General features: G+C 46.9%; 1 protein-coding gene and 1 long non-coding RNA gene across 7 annotated transcripts in view; one reads left to right on the top strand and one right to left on the bottom strand.

Moving 5' to 3' along the window:
- Positions 1-1,992: 1,992 nt before the first annotated feature.
- On the top strand, positions 1,993-3,435 carry LOC124017450. 2 transcript variants are annotated; one of them, XR_006835494.1, is made up of 3 exons: positions 1,993-2,101; positions 3,157-3,263; positions 3,411-3,435. It is a non-coding gene; the product is annotated as an uncharacterized LOC124017450 (long non-coding RNA). The 2 variants fall into 2 exon arrangements; XR_006835495.1 differs by lacking the exon at positions 3,411-3,435 and adding an exon at positions 3,295-3,316.
- Positions 3,436-12,949: 9,514 nt separating this feature from the next.
- Positions 12,950-17,501, bottom strand: part of LOC124017451 (broad substrate specificity ATP-binding cassette transporter ABCG2-like) — a 53,160-nt gene continuing 48,608 nt past the window's right edge. For all 5 annotated transcript variants that reach the window (XM_046332637.1, XM_046332636.1, XM_046332635.1 and 2 more), the window contains 2 exons: positions 15,592-15,644; positions 12,950-14,079 (listed from right to left, as the gene is read on the bottom strand). In XM_046332637.1, coding sequence (XP_046188593.1) covers positions 13,932-14,079; positions 15,592-15,644 — 201 coding nt within the window. In that variant the 3' untranslated portion in view covers positions 12,950-13,931. The remainder of the gene's footprint in view (positions 14,080-15,591; positions 15,645-17,501) is intronic.

Here is a 17,501-nt window from a genome sequence, read left to right as displayed (position 1 = left end):
AGTATAATGATGGACACACAGCCTTCAGACACACACAGCCTTCAGACTGTAGTATAATGATGGACACACACACAGCCTTCAGACTGTAGTATAATGATGGACACACACACAGCCTTCAGACTGTAGTATAATGATGGACACACTGTAGTATAATGATGGACACACACAGCCTTCAGACTGTAGTATAATGATGGACACACAGCCTTCAGACTGTAGTATAATGATGGACACACAGCCTTCAGACTGTAGTATAATGATGGACACACACACAGCCTTCAGACTGTAGTATAATGATGGACACACAGCCTTCAGACTGTAGTATAATGATGGACACACAGCCTTCAGACTGTAGTATAATGATGGACACACAGCCTTCAGACTGTAGTATAATGATGGACACACAGACTTCAGACTGTAGTATAATGATGGACACACACACAGCCTTCAGACTGTAGTATAATGATGGACACACAGCCTTCAGACTGTAGTATAATGATGGACACACACACAGCCTTCAGACTGTAGTATAATGATGGACACACAGCCTTCAGACTGTAGTATAATGATGGACACACAGCCTTCAGACTGTAGTATAATGATGGACACACAGCCTTCAGACTGTAGTATAATGATGGACACACAGCCTTCAGACTGTAGTATAATGATGGACACACAGCCTTCAGACTGTAGTATAATGATGGACACACAGCCTTCAGACTGTAGTATAATGATGGACACACAGCCTTCAGACTGTAGTATAATGATGGACACACACACAGCCTTCAGACTGTAGTATAATGATGGACACACACACAGCCTTCAGACTGTAGTATAATGATGGACACACACACACAGCCTTCAGACTGTAGTATAATGATGGACACACACACAGCCTTCAGACTGTAGTATAATGATGGACACACACACAGCCTTCAGACTGTAGTATAATGATGGACACACACACACAGCCTTCAGACTGTAGTATAATGATGGACACACACAGCCTTCAGACTGTAGTATAATGATGGACACACACACAGCCTTCAGACTGTAGTATAATGATGGACACACACACACAGCCTTCAGACTGTAGTATAATGATGGACACACAGCCTTCAGACTGTAGTATAATGATGGACACACACACAGCCTTCAGACTGTAGTATAATGATGGACACACAGCCTTCAGACTGTAGTATAATGATGGACACACAGCCTTCAGACTGTAGTATAATGATGGACACACACACAGCCTTCAGACTAGTATAATGATGGACACACAGCCTTCAGACTGTAGTATAATGATGGACACACAGCCTTCAGACTGTAGTATAATGATGGACACACACACAGCCTTCAGACTGTAGTATAATGATGGACACACAGCCTTCAGACTGTAGTATAATGATGGACACACACACAGCCTTCAGACTGTAGTATAATGATGGACACACAGCCTTCAGACTGTAGTATAATGATGGACACACAGCCTTCAGACTGTAGTATAATGATGGACACACAGCCTTCAGACTGTAGTATAATGATGGACACACACAGCCTTCAGACTGTAGTATAATGATGGACACACAGCCTTCAGACTGTAGTATAATGATGGACACACAGCCTTCATACTGTAGTATAATGATGGACATCATCTAATAATCTAATCCCTAGTTCTCTAACCCCTTATTTTACCCCCTTGTTCTCTCAGGTGGTGCTAGCCTCCCCCCAGACAGAGGCTTGGATCTAACCCTTATCTAACCCCTCGTTCCCTCAGGTATAATGCTTGGATCTAACCCCTTATCTAACCCCCTTGTTCTATCAGGTGGTGCTAGCCCCCCAGACAGAGGTTTGGATCTAACCCCTTATCTAACCCCCTCGTTTCCTCAGGTGGAGGTTTGGATCTAACCCCTTATCTAACCCCCTCGTTCTATCAGGTGATGGCCCCCAGGCAGAGGTTTGTCCAGCACTATGAGACAGAGCTGATGTGATTCTCCAGCCTCATCAGATGTCCTTCCTGTCAGAACCAGGTGATGAGTGATGTCACTCACCACTCTGGAACCTTCTCCTGGACCATGTGCCTGGTGTTCATCCTCTGTGGGTGAGGAGACACACACACACTCCATCTGTTACACACTCACACACACAGCCTATCTGTTACACACACTCACACACACACACTCTAGACTGTAGTATAACTCCATCTGTTACACACACTCACACACACACTCCATCTTCAGACTGTAGTATACATCCATCTGTTACACACACACACTCCATCTGGAACCTTCTCTGGACCATGTGCCTGGTGTTCATCCTCTGTGGATGGAGACACAGCCTCCAGACTGTTACACACACACTCCATCTGTTACACACACACACTCCATCTGTTCAGACTGTAGTATAATGATGGACACACACACACTTCAGACTGTAGTTAATGACACACTCACACACACAGCCTCCATCTGTAGTATAATGATCACACACACAGCCTCCATCTGTATAATGACTGTCACACACACTCAGACACTCCATCTCAGCTCCACCCCTCCGTCTCAGTATAATGATGGTCTCAGCTCCACCCCGTCCTCTCAGCTCCACCCCTCCGTCTCAGCTGATACCCACTCCGTCCGTATCAGCTCCAGCCCAGACTGTCCGTCTCAGCTCCACCCTCCGTCCGTCTCAGCTCCACCCCCTCCGTCCGTCTCAGCTCCACCCCCTCCGTCCGGAGCTCCACCCCCTCCGTCCTCTCAGCTCCACCCCCTCCGTCCGTATAATGATGGACCCCCACCGTCCTCTCAGCTCCACCCACTGTCTCAGCTCCACCCCCTCCGTCTCAGCTCCACCCCCCAGCAGAGCAGGTATAATGACTGTCCTCTCCAGCCTCCAGGCTGTTGCTGGGATAATGATGGACACACCCCCTCCGTTCAGCTCCACCCCTGTCTCAGCTCCACCCCTCAGTCTCAGCTCCACCCCCTTCAGAGCTGTAGGTATACTGACTGTCCTCTCCTGTCCCTCCAGGCTGTTGCTGGGATGCTGTCTGGACACACAGCCTCTCAGCTCCACCCCCTCCGTCTCATGCTGGACCCTCCGTCTCAGCTAATGACCCCCAGCACTAGCAGGTATACTGACTGGACACTCCAGTCCCTCCAGGCTGTTGCTGGGATGCTGTCTGTTACACACCCCCTCCGTCTCAGCTCCACCCCCTCCGTCTCAGCTCCACCCCCTCCGTCTCAGACACCACCCCCCAGCAGTAGCAGGTATACTGACTGTCCTCTCCTGTCCCTCCAGGCTGTTGCTGGGATGCTGTCTGTTACACACCCCTCCGTCTCAGCTCCACCCCCTCCGTCTCAGCTCCACCCCCCAGCAGTAGCAGGTATACTGACTGTCCTCTCCTGTCCCTCCAGGCTGTTGCTGGGATGCTGTCTGTTACACACCCTCCGTCTCAGCTCCACCCCCTCCGTCTCAGCTCCACCCACTCCGTCTCAGCAGAGTCTCAGCTCCACCCCCAGCAGTAGCAGGTATACTGACTGTCCTCTCCTGTCCCTCCAGGCTGTTGCTGGGATGCTGTCTGTTACACACCCCTCCGTCTCAGCTCCACCCCCTCCGTCTCAGCCCCCCCAGCAGTAGCAGGTATCTGACTGTCCTCTCCTGTCCCTCAGGCTGTTGCTGGGATGCTGTCTGTTACACACCCCCTCCGTCTCAGCTCCACCCCTCCGTCTCAGCTCCACCCCCTCCGTCTCAGCTCCACCCCTCCGTCTCAGCTCCACCCCCCAGCAGTAGCAGGTATACTGACTGTCCTCTCCTGTCCCTCCAGGCTGTTGCTGGGATGCTGTCTGATCCCGTTTGTTGTCAAGAGGTTCAAGGATGCCCATCACACCTGTCTCTCGCTGTCGCTCCTTCACATCCACAGGAAGAGCTGTTGCCCCATGAGCTCTGAACCCTCCTCCCTGACCCCCCCATCAGGGTACCCCGGTCACGCCTGATACCAGTGTGTGTGTGTGTATAATGTGTGCATCCCAAACGGAGCCCCACTCCCTATCAGTGCACAACTTTCCACTAGGCCCCATAGGAGTAGGACCATAGGGCCTGGCTCTGACAAAAGTAGTGCACTATACAGGGACACTCCAGGTCTGACACAGGGCTCGTGCACTACATAGGGGAGACTGTAGCAGGGCTTACTCACTATATAGGGGAGACACACTCCATTTAGTGCACTACATCCAGACTAGCAGCGTTCTAGTGCACTATATAGGGAGACTGTAGCAGGGCTTAGTGCACTCTATGGGGAGACTGTAGCAGGGCTTTGTGCACTATATAGGGGAGACTGTAGCACGTCTGACACAGGGCTTTGTGCACTATCTAGGGAGACAGCAGGGCTTAGTGCCTAGGGAGACTGTAGCAGGGCTTAGTGCACTATAGGGGAGACACAGGGCAGTCCTATATAGGGGACACTGTAGCAGGGCAGTGCACTATATAGGGGAGACTCCAGGGCTTAGTGCACTATATAGGGAGACTCAGCAGGGCTTAGTGCACTATATAGGGGAGACCGTAGCAGGGCTTAGTGCACTATATAGGGGAGACTGTAGCAGGGCTTAGTGCACTATATAGGGGAGACTGTAGCAGGGCTTAGTGCACTACATAGGGGAGACTAGCACGTCTGACACAGGGCTTAGTGCACTACATAGGGGAGACCTAGCAGGGCTTCGTGCACTACATGGGGAGACTAGCAGGGCTTCGTGCACTACATGGGGAGACTAGCAGGGCTTCGTGCACTACATGGGGGAAACTAGCAGGGCTTCGTGCACTACCTGGGGGAGACTAGCAGGGCTGTGCACTACCTGGGGGAGACTAGCAGGGCTTCCACTACCTGGGGGAGACTAGCAGGGCTTCCACTACCTGGGGGAGACTAGCGGGGCTTCCACCCCTGGGGAGACTCAGCTCCACTACCTAGGGAGACTAGCGGGGCTCAGTCCACTACCTAGGGGAGACTAGCAGCTCCGTGCACTACCTAGGGAGACTAGCGGGGCTTCGTGCACTACCTAGGGGAGACTAGCGGGGCTTCGTGCACTACCTAGGGGGAGACTAGCGGGGCTTCGTGCACTACCTAGGGGAGACTAGCGGGGCTTCGTGCACTACCTAGGGGAGACTAGCTGGGGCTCTCGTGCACTACCTAGGGAGACTCCGTCTCAGCTCCACTACCTAGGGGAGACTAGCGGGGCTTCAGTGCACTACCTAGGGGAGACTAGCAGGTGCACTACCTAGGGGAGACTGCCTTCCTGCACTACCAGGGAGACTAGCTGGGATGCTGTCTGTTGCACTACCTAGGGAGACTCGGGGCTCCGTGCACTCCGGGGAGACTCCAGGGCTTAGTGCACTACATAGGGAGACTGTAGCACTGACACAGGGCTCCTGTCACCTCCAGGCTGTTGCTGGGATGCACTATATAGGGAGACTGTAGCCCGTTTAGTGCACTATATAGGGGAGACTGGCAGGGCTTAGTGCACTATATAGGGGGGAGACTAGCAGGGCTTAGTGCACTATATAGGGGAGACTAGCAGGGCTTAGTGCACTATATAGGGGAGACTAGCAGTGTTTAGTGCACTATATAGGGGAGACTGTAGCAGGGCTTAGTGCACTATATAGGGGAGACTAGCAGCGTTTAGTGCACTATATAGGGGAGACTGTAGCAGGGTTTAGTGCACTATATAGGGGAGACTGTAGCAGGGCTTAGTGCACTATATAGGGGAGACTGTAGCAGCGTTTAGTGCACTATATAGGGGAGACTAGCAGGGCTTAGTGCACTATATAGGGGAGACTAGCAGGGCTTAGTGCACTATATAGGAGAGACTAGCAGGGCTTAGTGCACTATATAGGGGAGACTGTAGCAGGGCTTAGTGCACTATATAGGGGAGACTGTAGCAGGGCTTAGTGCACTATACAGGGGAGACTGTAGCAGGGCTTAGTGCACTATATAGGGGAGACTAGCAGGGCTTAGTGCACTATATAGGGGAGACTAGCAGGGCTTAGTGCACTATATAGGGGAGACTGTAGCAGGGCTTAGTGCACTATATAGGGGAGACTGTAGCAGGGCTTAGTGCACTATATAGGGGAGACTGTAGCAGGGCTTAGTGCACTATATAGGGGAGACTGTAGCAGGGCTTAGTGCACTATATAGGGGAGACTAGCAGGGCTTAGTGCACGTCTAGGGAGACAGCAGGGCTTTGTGCACTATATAGGGGAGACTGTAGCAGGGCTTAGTGCACTATATAGGGGAGACTGTAGCAGGGCTTAGTGCACTATATAGGGGAGACTGTAGCAGGGCTTAGTGCACTATATAGGGGAGACTGTAGCAGGACTTAGTGCACTATACAGGGGAGACTGTAGCAGGGCTTAGTGCACTATATAGGGGAGACTGTAGCAGGGCTTAGTGCACTATATAGGGGAGACTGTAGCAGGGCTTAGTGCACTATACAGGGGAGACTGACACAGGGCTTAGTGCACTATATAGGGGAGACTGACGCAGGGTTTAATGCACTATATAGGGGAGACTGTAGCATATCTGACACAGGGCTTAGTGCACTATATAGGGGAGACTGTAGCATATCTGCAGGGCTTAGTGCACTATATAGGGGAGACTGTAACACGTCTGACACAGGGCTTAGTGCACTACATAGGGGAGACTGTAGCAGGGCTTAGTGCACTATATAGGAGAGACTAGCAGGGCTTAGTCCACTATATAGGGGAGACTGTAGCAGGGCTTAGTGCACTATATAGGGGAGACTGTAGCATATCTGACACAGGGCTTAGTGCACTATATAGGGGAGACTGTAGCATATCTGACACAGGGCTTAGTGCACTATATAGGGGAGACTGTAGCACGTCTGACACAGGGCTTAGTGCACTACATAGGGGAGACTGTAGCAGGGCTTAGTGCACTATATAGGGGAGACTGTAGCATATCTGACACAGGGCTTAGTGCACTATATAGGGGAGACTGTAGCAGGGCTTAGTGCACTATATAGGGGAGACTGTAGCAGGGCTTAGTGTACTATATAGGGGAGACTAGCAGGGCTTAGTGCACTATATAGGGGAGACTGTAGCAGGGCTTAGTGTACTATATAGGGGAGATTAGCATGTTTGACACAGGGTTTCGTGCACTATATAGGGGAGGGAGACTGACGCAGGGTTTATATAGTCTAGTCTCTATAGCACCACCTGTTGGTGTCTGACGCAGGGTTTATATCGTCTAGTCTCTATAGCACCACCTGTTGGTGTCTGACGCAGGGTTTATATCGTCTAGTCTCTATAGCACCGCCTGTTGGTGTTTTAGGCAGGGTTTATATCGTCTCGTCTCTACAGCACCGCCTGTTGCCTAATCTGTGATGTTACCTTTTAAACAATGTCTTTCTTTTTCAACGTGTTCTGTGAAGACTTAATAAATAATAAATAAATCAGCTTTTTTAACATGTCCCAGTTGATCTGTGTGTTATCTGGAATAACTTTTCAAAATGATTAATTATTAAAGAGTACCAATGAACACCTACTCATTGAATGATTTTTCTTTATTTTTAAATATTTTCTACATTGTAAAATACTAGTGAAGTCATCACAACTATGAAATAACACATATGGAATCATGTAAAGATTCTTCAAAGTAGCCACCCTTTGCCTTGATGACAGCATTGCACACTCTTGGCCTTCTCTCAACCAGCTTCATGAGGTAGTCACCTGGAATGAATTAAACAACAGATGATGACCTGGAGAGAGATACTCCACATGGATCCCCATTAGTTCCTGTTGCCAAGGCAGCTGCTACTCTTCCTGGGGTTTATTATTGATCCCCATTAGTCCCTGCCAAGGCAGCTGCTACTCTTCCTGGGGTTTATTATTGATCCCCATTAGTTCCTGTTGCCAAGGCAGCTGCTACTCTTCCTGGGGTTTATTATGGATCCCCATTAGTCCCTGCCAATGCAGCAGCTACTCTTCCTGGGGTTTATTATTGATCCCCATTAGTCCCTGCCAAGGCAGCAGCTACTCTTCCTGGGGTTTATTATGGATCCCCATTAGTTACTGTTGCCAAGGCAGCTTCTACTCTTCCTGGGGTTTATTATGGATCCCCATCAGTTCCTGTTGCCAAGGCAGCAGCTACTCTTCCGGGGGTTTATTATAGGTCCCCATTAGTTCCTGTTGCCAAGGCAGCAGCTACTCTTCCTGGGGTTTATTATGGATCCCCATTAGTTCCTGCCAAGGCAGCAGCTACTCTTCCTGGGGTTTATTATGGATCCCCATTAGTTCCTGCCAAGGCAGCAGCTACTCTTCCTGGGGTTTATTATGGATCCCCATTAGTTCCTGCCAAGGCAGCAGCTACTCTTCCTGGGGTTTATTATGGATCCCCATTAGTCCCTGCCAAGGCAGCTGCTACTCTTCCTGGGGTTTATTATGGATCCCCATTAGTTCCTGTTGCCAAGGCAGCAGCTACTCTTCCTGGGGTTTATTATGGATCCCCATTAGTTCCTGCCAAGGCAGCAGCTACTCTTCCTGGGGTTTATTATGGATCCCCATTAGTTCCTGCCAAGGCAGCAGCTACTCTTCCTGGGGTTTATTATGGATCCCCATTAGTTCCTGTCAAGGCAGCAGCTACTCTTCCTGGGGTTTATTATGAATCCCCATTAGTTCCTGCCAAGGCAGCAGCTACTCTTCCTGGGGTTTATTATGGATCCCCATTAGTTCCTGTCAAGGCAGCAGCTACTCTTCCTGGTGTTTACTATGGATCCCCATTAGTTCCTGCCAAGGCAGCAGCTACTCTTCCTGGGGTTTATTATGGATCCTCATTAGTTCCTGCCAAGGCAGCAGCTACTCTTCCTGGGGTTTATTATGGATCCCCATTAGTTCCTGCTAAGGCAACAGCTACTCTTTTACATTACATTACATTTAAGTCATTTAGCAGACGCTCTTATCCAGAGCGACTTACAAATTGGTGCATTCACCTTATGACATCCAGTGGAACAGTCACTTTACAATAGTGCATCTAAATTTTAAAGGGGGGGGGGAGAGGGAATACTTATCCTATCCTAGGTATTCCTTAAAGAGGTGGGGTTTCAGGTGTCTCCGGAAGGTGGTGATTGACTCTTCCTGGGGTTTACTATGGATCCCCATTAGTCCCTGCCAAGGCAGCAGCTACTCTTCCTGGGGTTTATTATGGATCCCCATTAGGTCCTGTCAAGGCAGCAGCTACTCTTCCTGGGGTTTATTATGGATCCCCATTAGGTCCTGTCAAGGCAGCAGCTACTCTTCCTGGGGTTTATTATGGATCCCCATTAGTCCCTGCCAAGGCAGCTGCTACTCTTCCTGGGGTTTATTATGGATCCCCATTAGTTCCTGTTGCCAAGGCAGCAGCTACTCTTCCTGGGGTTTATTATGGATCCCCATTAGTTCCTGTTGCCAAGGCAGCAGCTACTCTTCCTGGGGTTTATTATGGATCCCCATTAGTTCCTGTTGCCAAGGCAGCAGCTACTCTTCCTGGGGTTTAATATAGGTCCACATTAGTTCCTGCCAAGGCAGCAGCTACTCTTCCTGGGGTTTATTATGGATCCCCATTAGTTCCTGTCAAGGCAGCAGCTACTCTTCCTGGGGTTTACTATGGATCCCCATTAGTTCCTGCCAAGGCAGCAGCTACTCTTCCTGGGGTTTATTATGGATCCCCATTAGTTCCTGCCAAGGCAGCAGCTACTCTTCCTGGGGTTTATTATGGATCCCCATTAGTTCCTGCTAAGGCAGCAGCTACTCTTTTATATTACATTACATTTAAGTCATTTAGCAGACGCTCTTATCCAGAGCGACTTACAAATTTGTGCATTCACCTTATGACATCCAGTGGAACAGTCACTTTACAATAGTGCATCTAAATCTTAAAGGGGGGGGGGGGAGAGGGAATACTTATCCTATCCTAGGTATTCCTTAAAGAGGTGGGGTTTCAGGTGTCTCCGGAAGGTGGTGATTGACTCTTCCTGTGGTTTATTATGGATCCCCATTAGGTCCTGTCAAGGCAGCAGCTACTCTTCCTGGGGTTTATTATGGATCCCCATTAGGTCCTGTCAAGGCAGCAGCTACTCTTCCTGGGGTTTATTATGGATCCCCATTAGGTCCTGTCAAGGCAGCAGCTACTCTTCCTGGGGTTTATTATGGATCCCCATTAGTCCCTGCCAAGGCAGCTGCTACTCTTCCTGGGGTTTATTATGGATCCCCATTAGTTCCTGTTGCCAAGGCAGCAGCTACTCTTCCTGGGGTTTATTATGGATCCCCATTAGTTCCTGTTGCCAAGGCAGCAGCTACTCTTCCTGGGGTTTATTATGGATCCCCATTAGTTCCTGTTGCCAAGGCAGCAGCTACTCTTCCTGGGGTTTATTTTAGGTCCACATTAGTTCCTGCCAAGGCAGCAGCTACTCTTCCTGGGGTTTATTATGGATCCCCATTAGTTCCTGCCAAGGCAGCAGCTACTCTTCCTGGGGTTTATTATGGATCCCCATTAGTTCCTGTTGCCAAGGCAGCAGCTACTCTTCCTGGGGTTTATTATGGATCCCCATTAGTTCCTGCCAAGGCAGCAGCTACTCTTCCTGGGGTTTATTATGGATCCCATTAGTTCCTGCCAAGGTAGCACCCCATCAAACAAACACATGACAATAATGATATAATGAAATAACGATATAATTTGTGCCTTACCTTTGCTTCTTCTGTTGGCACTCCAATATGTCCCATAAACATCACAAATGATCCTTTTGTTCGATTAATCCCGTCGTTTGATTAAAAAAAACACTGGTTCCAACTCGCCCAGCATGACTACAAAATATCTAATAAGTTACCTGTAAACGCTGTCCAAACAACTTTCCTAATTCAACTTTAGGTATTTTAAAACGTAAATAATCAAGAAAATTTAAAACGGGATAAACTGTGTTCAGTAGCGGATAAAAAACAAAGTGGAGCGAGCTTTCAGGTCGCGCGCCCTAACCACAACAGAACACTAGACTCGACCCTCGTTCTGAACAGCCCGACTTCTTCATTTCTCAAAGGAAAAACATAAAACCAATTTCTGAAGACTGTTGACATCTCGTGGAAGCGATAGGAACCGCAAGCAAGTTTCCTTAGTAATCTAGATCCCCATAGAAAATCCATTGAAAAGAGAGTGACCTCAATTCTTTTCCTGGTTGGTTTGTCGTCGGGGTTTTGCCTACAAAATAAGTGCTGATATACTCACAGACATCATTCAAACAGTTTTAGAAACGTCAGAGTGTTTGCTATCCGAATATACTAATAATACGCAAATCCTAGCTTCTGGGCCCGAGTAGCAGGCAGTTTACTTTGGGCACACTTTTCATCCGGACGTGAAAATAATCCCTAGAGTCAATGAAATCGAATTAGCTTAACACACAAATCCCTATAAGAATCTGTCAGTTTAAACTAGAGATATCCGTTTTTTTCTGCATTGGATGTCACACTTCCTCATCTAAAGGTGAAAGGTTAACAGAGCTAGAATGGTGTTTGTCAGAAGGCCACGAGGCATCCTGAAAACCGGTCTGCTCACAAAGTTTGTCTGTAGGCGTCCGAAACGGCCTTCAAAACTATTATGGGATGAGACGAGACTCTCACGAACAGAACGGGGATCTCCGGTTTGGCCTTCAAAACTATTATGGGAAAGACAGAGATCTCTCACGAACAGAACAGAACGGGATCTCCGGTTTGGCCTTCAAAACTATTATGGGAAAAAGACGAACAGACGGTGACGGTTTGGCCTTCAAAACTATTATGGGAAAACAGACGAACGGTGTTCTCCGGTTTGCTCTACGACCCCAACGAGAGGGTTTGGGACTCGTCTGTGGTCGTCGGTTCAGCCCATCTGTCCGTCTGGTTTGGGACTCGTCTGTGTCCGTCTGGTTTGGGACTCGTCTGTGGTCGTCGGTACAGCCCATCTGTCCGTCTGAACAGTTTGGGCTACACACTAACGAGGGGTTAAATACCTGTTAAAGAAAATACAAACGTTTCCTGATCTTTATTTTATCTCTCAGATATCGGACAGACACTTCAGAACAAACTTCCTTCACATTTTGTTTGGGGATCTATCGGCTTTTCTATGGGCTAATAGCAGTAAGGACTGTCTGTTATTCAATGTGTTTCTCTGGGCTAATAGCAGTAAGGACTGTTATTCAATGTGTTTCTATGGGCTAATAGCAGTAAGGACTATCTGTTATTCAATGTGTTTCTATGGGCTAATAGCAGTAAGGACTGTTATTCAATGTGTTTCTATGGGCTAATAGCAGTAAGGACTATCTGCTATTCAATGTGTTTCTATGGGCTAATAGCAGTAAGGACTATCTGTTATTCAATGTGTTTCTATGGGCTAATAGCAGTAAGGACTGTTATTCAATGTGTTTCTATGGGCTAATAGCAGTAAGGACTATCTGCTATTCAATGTGTTTCTATGGGCTAATAGCAGTAAGTACAATCTGTTATTCAATGTGTTTCTATGGGCTAATAGCAGTAAGGACTATCTGTTATTCAATGTGTTTCTATTGGCTAATAGCAGTAAGTACAATCTGTTATTCAATGTGTTTCTATGGGCTAATAGCAGTAAGGACTGTTATTCAATGTGTTTCTATGGGCTAATAGCAGTAAGGTCTGTTATTCAATGTGTTTCTATGGGCTAATAGCAGTAAGGACTATCTGCTATTCAATGTGTTTCTATGGGCTAATAACAGTAAGGACTATCTGTTATTCAATGTGTTTCTATGGGCTAATAGCAGTAAGGTCTGTTATTCAATGTGTTTCTATGGGCTAATAGCAGTAAGGACTATCTGTTATTCAATGTGTTTCTATGGGCTAATAGCAGTAAGGACTATCTGTTATTCAATGTGTTTCTATGGGCTATTAGCAGTAAGGACAAATACAAATGTTCATCAAATATTTGTTTTATATATATTTGTTGATACCTCGAGGAGTCTTAAAACTCTAAATCAAATAACAAGAAGATCCTTGGTTTGACATTCTTAAAACAATTCCATATCGTTCAGTAGAACCCCTCCCCCCGGCACAGACAGGACTTAGACTGCATTAAGGCACCAAAAAATAAGAAGATCCTTGGTTTGACCTTCTTAAAACAATTCCATATCGCTCAGTAGAACCCCTCCCCCCGGCACAGACAGGACGTAGACTGCATTAAGGCACCAAAAAACAAGAAGATCCTTGGTTTGACATTCTTAAAACAATTCCATAACGTTCAGTAGAACCCCTTCCCCCGACACAGACAGGACTTAGACTGTATTAAGGCATCAAATAACATCATAACATAACTACACCACTACATTTCTACAACACAAAACGTACCATACAACCATATTACAATGAACTGGAGTGGAGAGTGTGTGTGTCTCCTCACAGCCCCTGTTGTTCCAGAAGGTGTAGTTCTGATTCTATGATTCTATTCTTGTGATGTGTGTCTCCTCACAGTCCCTGTTGTTCCGGAAGGTGTAGTTCTGATTCTATGATTCTATTCTTGTGATGTGTGTCTCCTCACAGTCCCTGTTGTTCCGGAAGGTGTAGTTCTGATTCTATTCTTGTGATGTGTGTCTCCTCACAGTCCCTGTTGTTCCAGAAGGTGTAGTTCTGATTCTATTCTTGTGATGTGTGTCTCCTCACAGTCCCTGTTGTTCCAGAAGGTGTAGTTCTGATTCTATGATTCTATTCTTGTGATGTGTGTCTCCTCACAGTCCCTGTTGTTCCAGAAGGTGTAGTTCTGATTCTATGATTCTATTCTTGTGATGTGTGTCTCCTCACAGCCCCTGTTGTTCCGGAAGGTGTAGTTCTGATTCTATTCTTGTGATGTGTGTCTCCTCACAGTCCCTGTTGATTCTATGATTCTATTCTTCCGGCCTGTGTCACTTCCAGCGGTTGATTCGCCTGAGCTGTATGTAGGCCAAGACCATACACACCGTAATGATCCCAGACAGAGCTACATGGTTCTGCCAGAAACCCCAGGTGCTGTAGTCTATTCCCTGGGTCTCCAGGTACACCTCCCCTGGAATGCTGAGAGAGAGATAGAGAGAGGGGTTAAAGGTCAGAAACCCCAGGTGCTGTAGTCTATTCCCTGGGTCTCCAGGTAAACCTCCCCTGGAAGACAGAGAGAGAGAGGGGTTAAAGGTCAGAAACCCCCAGTGCTGTAGTCTATTCCCTGGGTCTCCAGGTACACCTCCCCTGGAAGAGAGAGAGAGAGGGGTTAAAGGTCAGAAACCCCCAGTGCTGTAGTCTATTCCCTGGGTCTCCAGGTACATCTCACCTGGAAGACGAGAGGAGAAAGAGAGGGGGGGAGGGTTGAGTACAAAGAGGGAGAGTAGATAGATGTTGAATTATAGAGATCTGCCACACAGTGGCGGTGTCAGCATATAGATGGATGGCTGAGGAGCATAAAAGGAGAGGACAGAGAATGAAAGGAGAGGACAGAGAGAATGAAAGGAGAGAATGAAAGGAGAGGACAGAGAGAATGAAAGGAGAGAACAGAGAGAATGAAAGGAGAGAACAGAGAGAATGAAAGGAGAGAATGAAAGGAGAGAACAGAGAGAATGAAAGGAGAGGACAGGGAGAATGAAAGGAGAGAACAGAGAGAATGAAAGGAGAGAACAGAGAGAATGAAAGGAGAGAATGAAAGGAGAGAATGAAAGGAGAGAACAGAGAGAATGAAAGGAGAGAACAGAGAGAATGAAAGGAGAGAACAGAGAGAATGAAAGGAGAGGACAGAGAGAATGAAAGGAGAGAATGAAAGGAGAGAACAGAGAGAATGAAAGGAGAGAATGAAAGGAGAGAACAGAGAGAATGAAAGGAGAGAACAGAGAGAATGAAAGGAGAGGACAGAGAGAATGAAAGGAGAGAATGAAAGGAGAGAATGAAAGGAGAGAACAGAGAGAATGAAAGGAGAGAACAGAGAGAATGAAAGGAGAGAATGAAAGGAGAGAACAGAGAGAATGAAAGGAGAGAACAGAGAGAATGAAAGGAGAGAACAGAGAGAATGAAAGGAGAGGACAGAGAGAATGAAAGGAGAGAATGAAAGGAGAGAACAGAGAGAATGAAAGGAGAGAACAGAGAGAATGAAAGGAGAGAACAGAGAGAATGAAAGGAGAGGACAGAGAGAATGAAAGGAGAGAATGAAAGGAGAGAATGAAAGGAGAGAACAGAGAGAATGAAAGGAGAGAACAGAGAGGATGAAAGGAGAGAATGAAAGGAGAGAACAGAGAGAATGAAAGGAGAGAATGAAAGGAGAGAATGAAAGGAGAGAATGAAAGGAGAGAATGAAAGGAGAGGACAGAGAGAATGAAAGGAGAGAACAGAGAGAATGAAAGGAGAGAACAGAGAGAATGAAAGGAGAGAATGAAAGGAGAGAATGAAAGGAGAGGACAGAGAGAATGAAAGGAGAGAACAGAGAGAATGAAAGGAGAGAACAGAGAGAATGAAAGGAGAGAACAGAGAGAATGAAAGGAGAGAATGAAAGGAGAGAATGAAAGGAGAGAACAGAGAGAATGAAAGGAGAGTGAGAGGTCAACTTACATGGTTGTGTTGCTGTAGAATATTTGTCCTTTAAACTCATTAATGGTCACCGCCTGAAGGGGAGACAGAGGGAGAGAATAAACACACTATTACTATCAGAATGTCCAACTCTCCAATAGGACCATCAGACTGTCCAACTCTCTAATAGGACCGTCAGACTGTCCAACTCTCTAATAGGACCGTCAATCAGACTGTCCAACTCTCTAATAGGACCGTCAATAAGACTGTCCAACTCTCTAATAGGACCGCCAATCAGACTGTCCAACTCTCTAATAGAACCATCAGACTGTCCAACTCTCTAATAGGACCATCAGACTGTCCAACTCTCTAATAGGACCGCCAATCAGACTGTCTAACTCTCTAATACGACCATCAGACTGTCCAACTCTCTAATAGAACCATCAGACTGTCTAATAGGACCATCAGACTGTCCAACTCTCTAATAGGACCGTCAGACTGTCCAACTCTCTAATAGGACCATCAATCAGACTGTCCAACTCTCTAATAGGACCATCAATCAGAATGTCCAACTCTCTAATAGGACCATCAATCAGACTGTCCAACTCTCTAATAGGACCATCAATCAGACTGTCCAACTCTCTAATAGGACCATCAGACTGTCCAACTCTCTAATAGGACCATCAGACTGTCCAACTATCTAATAGGACCATCAATCAGACTGTCCAACTCTCTGATAGGACCATCAGACTGTCCAACTCTCTAATAGGACCATCAATCAGACTGTCCAACTCTCTAATAGGACCATCAATCAGACTGTCCAACTCTCTAATAGGACCATCAATCAGACTGTCCAACTCTCTAATAGGACCATCAATCAGACTGTCCAACTCTCTAATAGGACCATAAGACTGTCCAACTCTCTAATAGGACCATAAGACTGTCCAACTCTCTAATAGGACCATCAATCAGACTGTCCAACTCTCTAATAGGACCATCAATCAGACTGTCCAACTCTCTAATAGGACCATCAATCAGACTGTCCAACTCTCTAATAGGACCGTCAGACTGTCCAACTCTCTAATAGGACCATCAATCAGACTGTCCAACTCTCTAATAGGACCATCAATCAGAATGTCCAACTCTCTAATAGGACCATCAATCAGAATGTCCAACTCTCTAATAGGACCATTAGACTGTCCAACTCTCTAATAGGACCATCAGACTGTCCAACTCTCTAATAGGACCATCAGACTGTCCAACTCTCTAATAGGACCGTCAGACTGTCCAACTCTCTAATAGGACCGTCAATCAGACTGTCCAACTCTCTAATAGGACCATCAATCAGACTGTCCAACTCTCTAATAGGACCATCAGACTGTCCAACTCTCTAATAGGACCGTCAATCAGACTGTCTAACTCTCTAATAGGACCATCAGACTGTCCAACTCTCTAATAGAACCATCAGACTGTCTAATAGGACCGTAAGACTGTCCAACTCTCTAATAGGACCATCAATCAGACTGTCCAACTCTCTAATAGGACCATCAATCAGACTGTCCAACTCTCTAATAGGACCGTCAGACTGTCCAACTCTCTAATAGGACCATCAATCAGACTGTCCAACTCTCTAATAGGACCATCAATCAGAATGTCCAACTCTCTAATAGGACCATCAATCAGAATGTCCAACTCTCTAATAGGACCATTAGACTGTCCAACTCTCTAATAGGACCATCAGACTGTCCAACTCTCTAATAGGACCATCAGACTGTCCAACTCTCTAATAGGACCATCAATCAGATTGTCCAACTCTCTAATAGGACCATCAATCAGACTGTCCAATTCTCTGATAGGACCATCAGACTGTCCAACTCTCTAATAGGACCATCAATCAGATTGTCCAACTCTCTAATAGGACCATCAATCAGACTGTCCAACTCTATAATAGG

This window comes from Oncorhynchus gorbuscha, unplaced genomic scaffold (genome assembly GCF_021184085.1).
Source record: "Oncorhynchus gorbuscha isolate QuinsamMale2020 ecotype Even-year unplaced genomic scaffold, OgorEven_v1.0 Un_scaffold_2049, whole genome shotgun sequence".
NCBI classification, from domain to species: Eukaryota; Metazoa; Chordata; class Actinopteri; order Salmoniformes; family Salmonidae; genus Oncorhynchus; species Oncorhynchus gorbuscha.
This window is presented reverse-complemented; position numbering and strand designations above follow the sequence as displayed.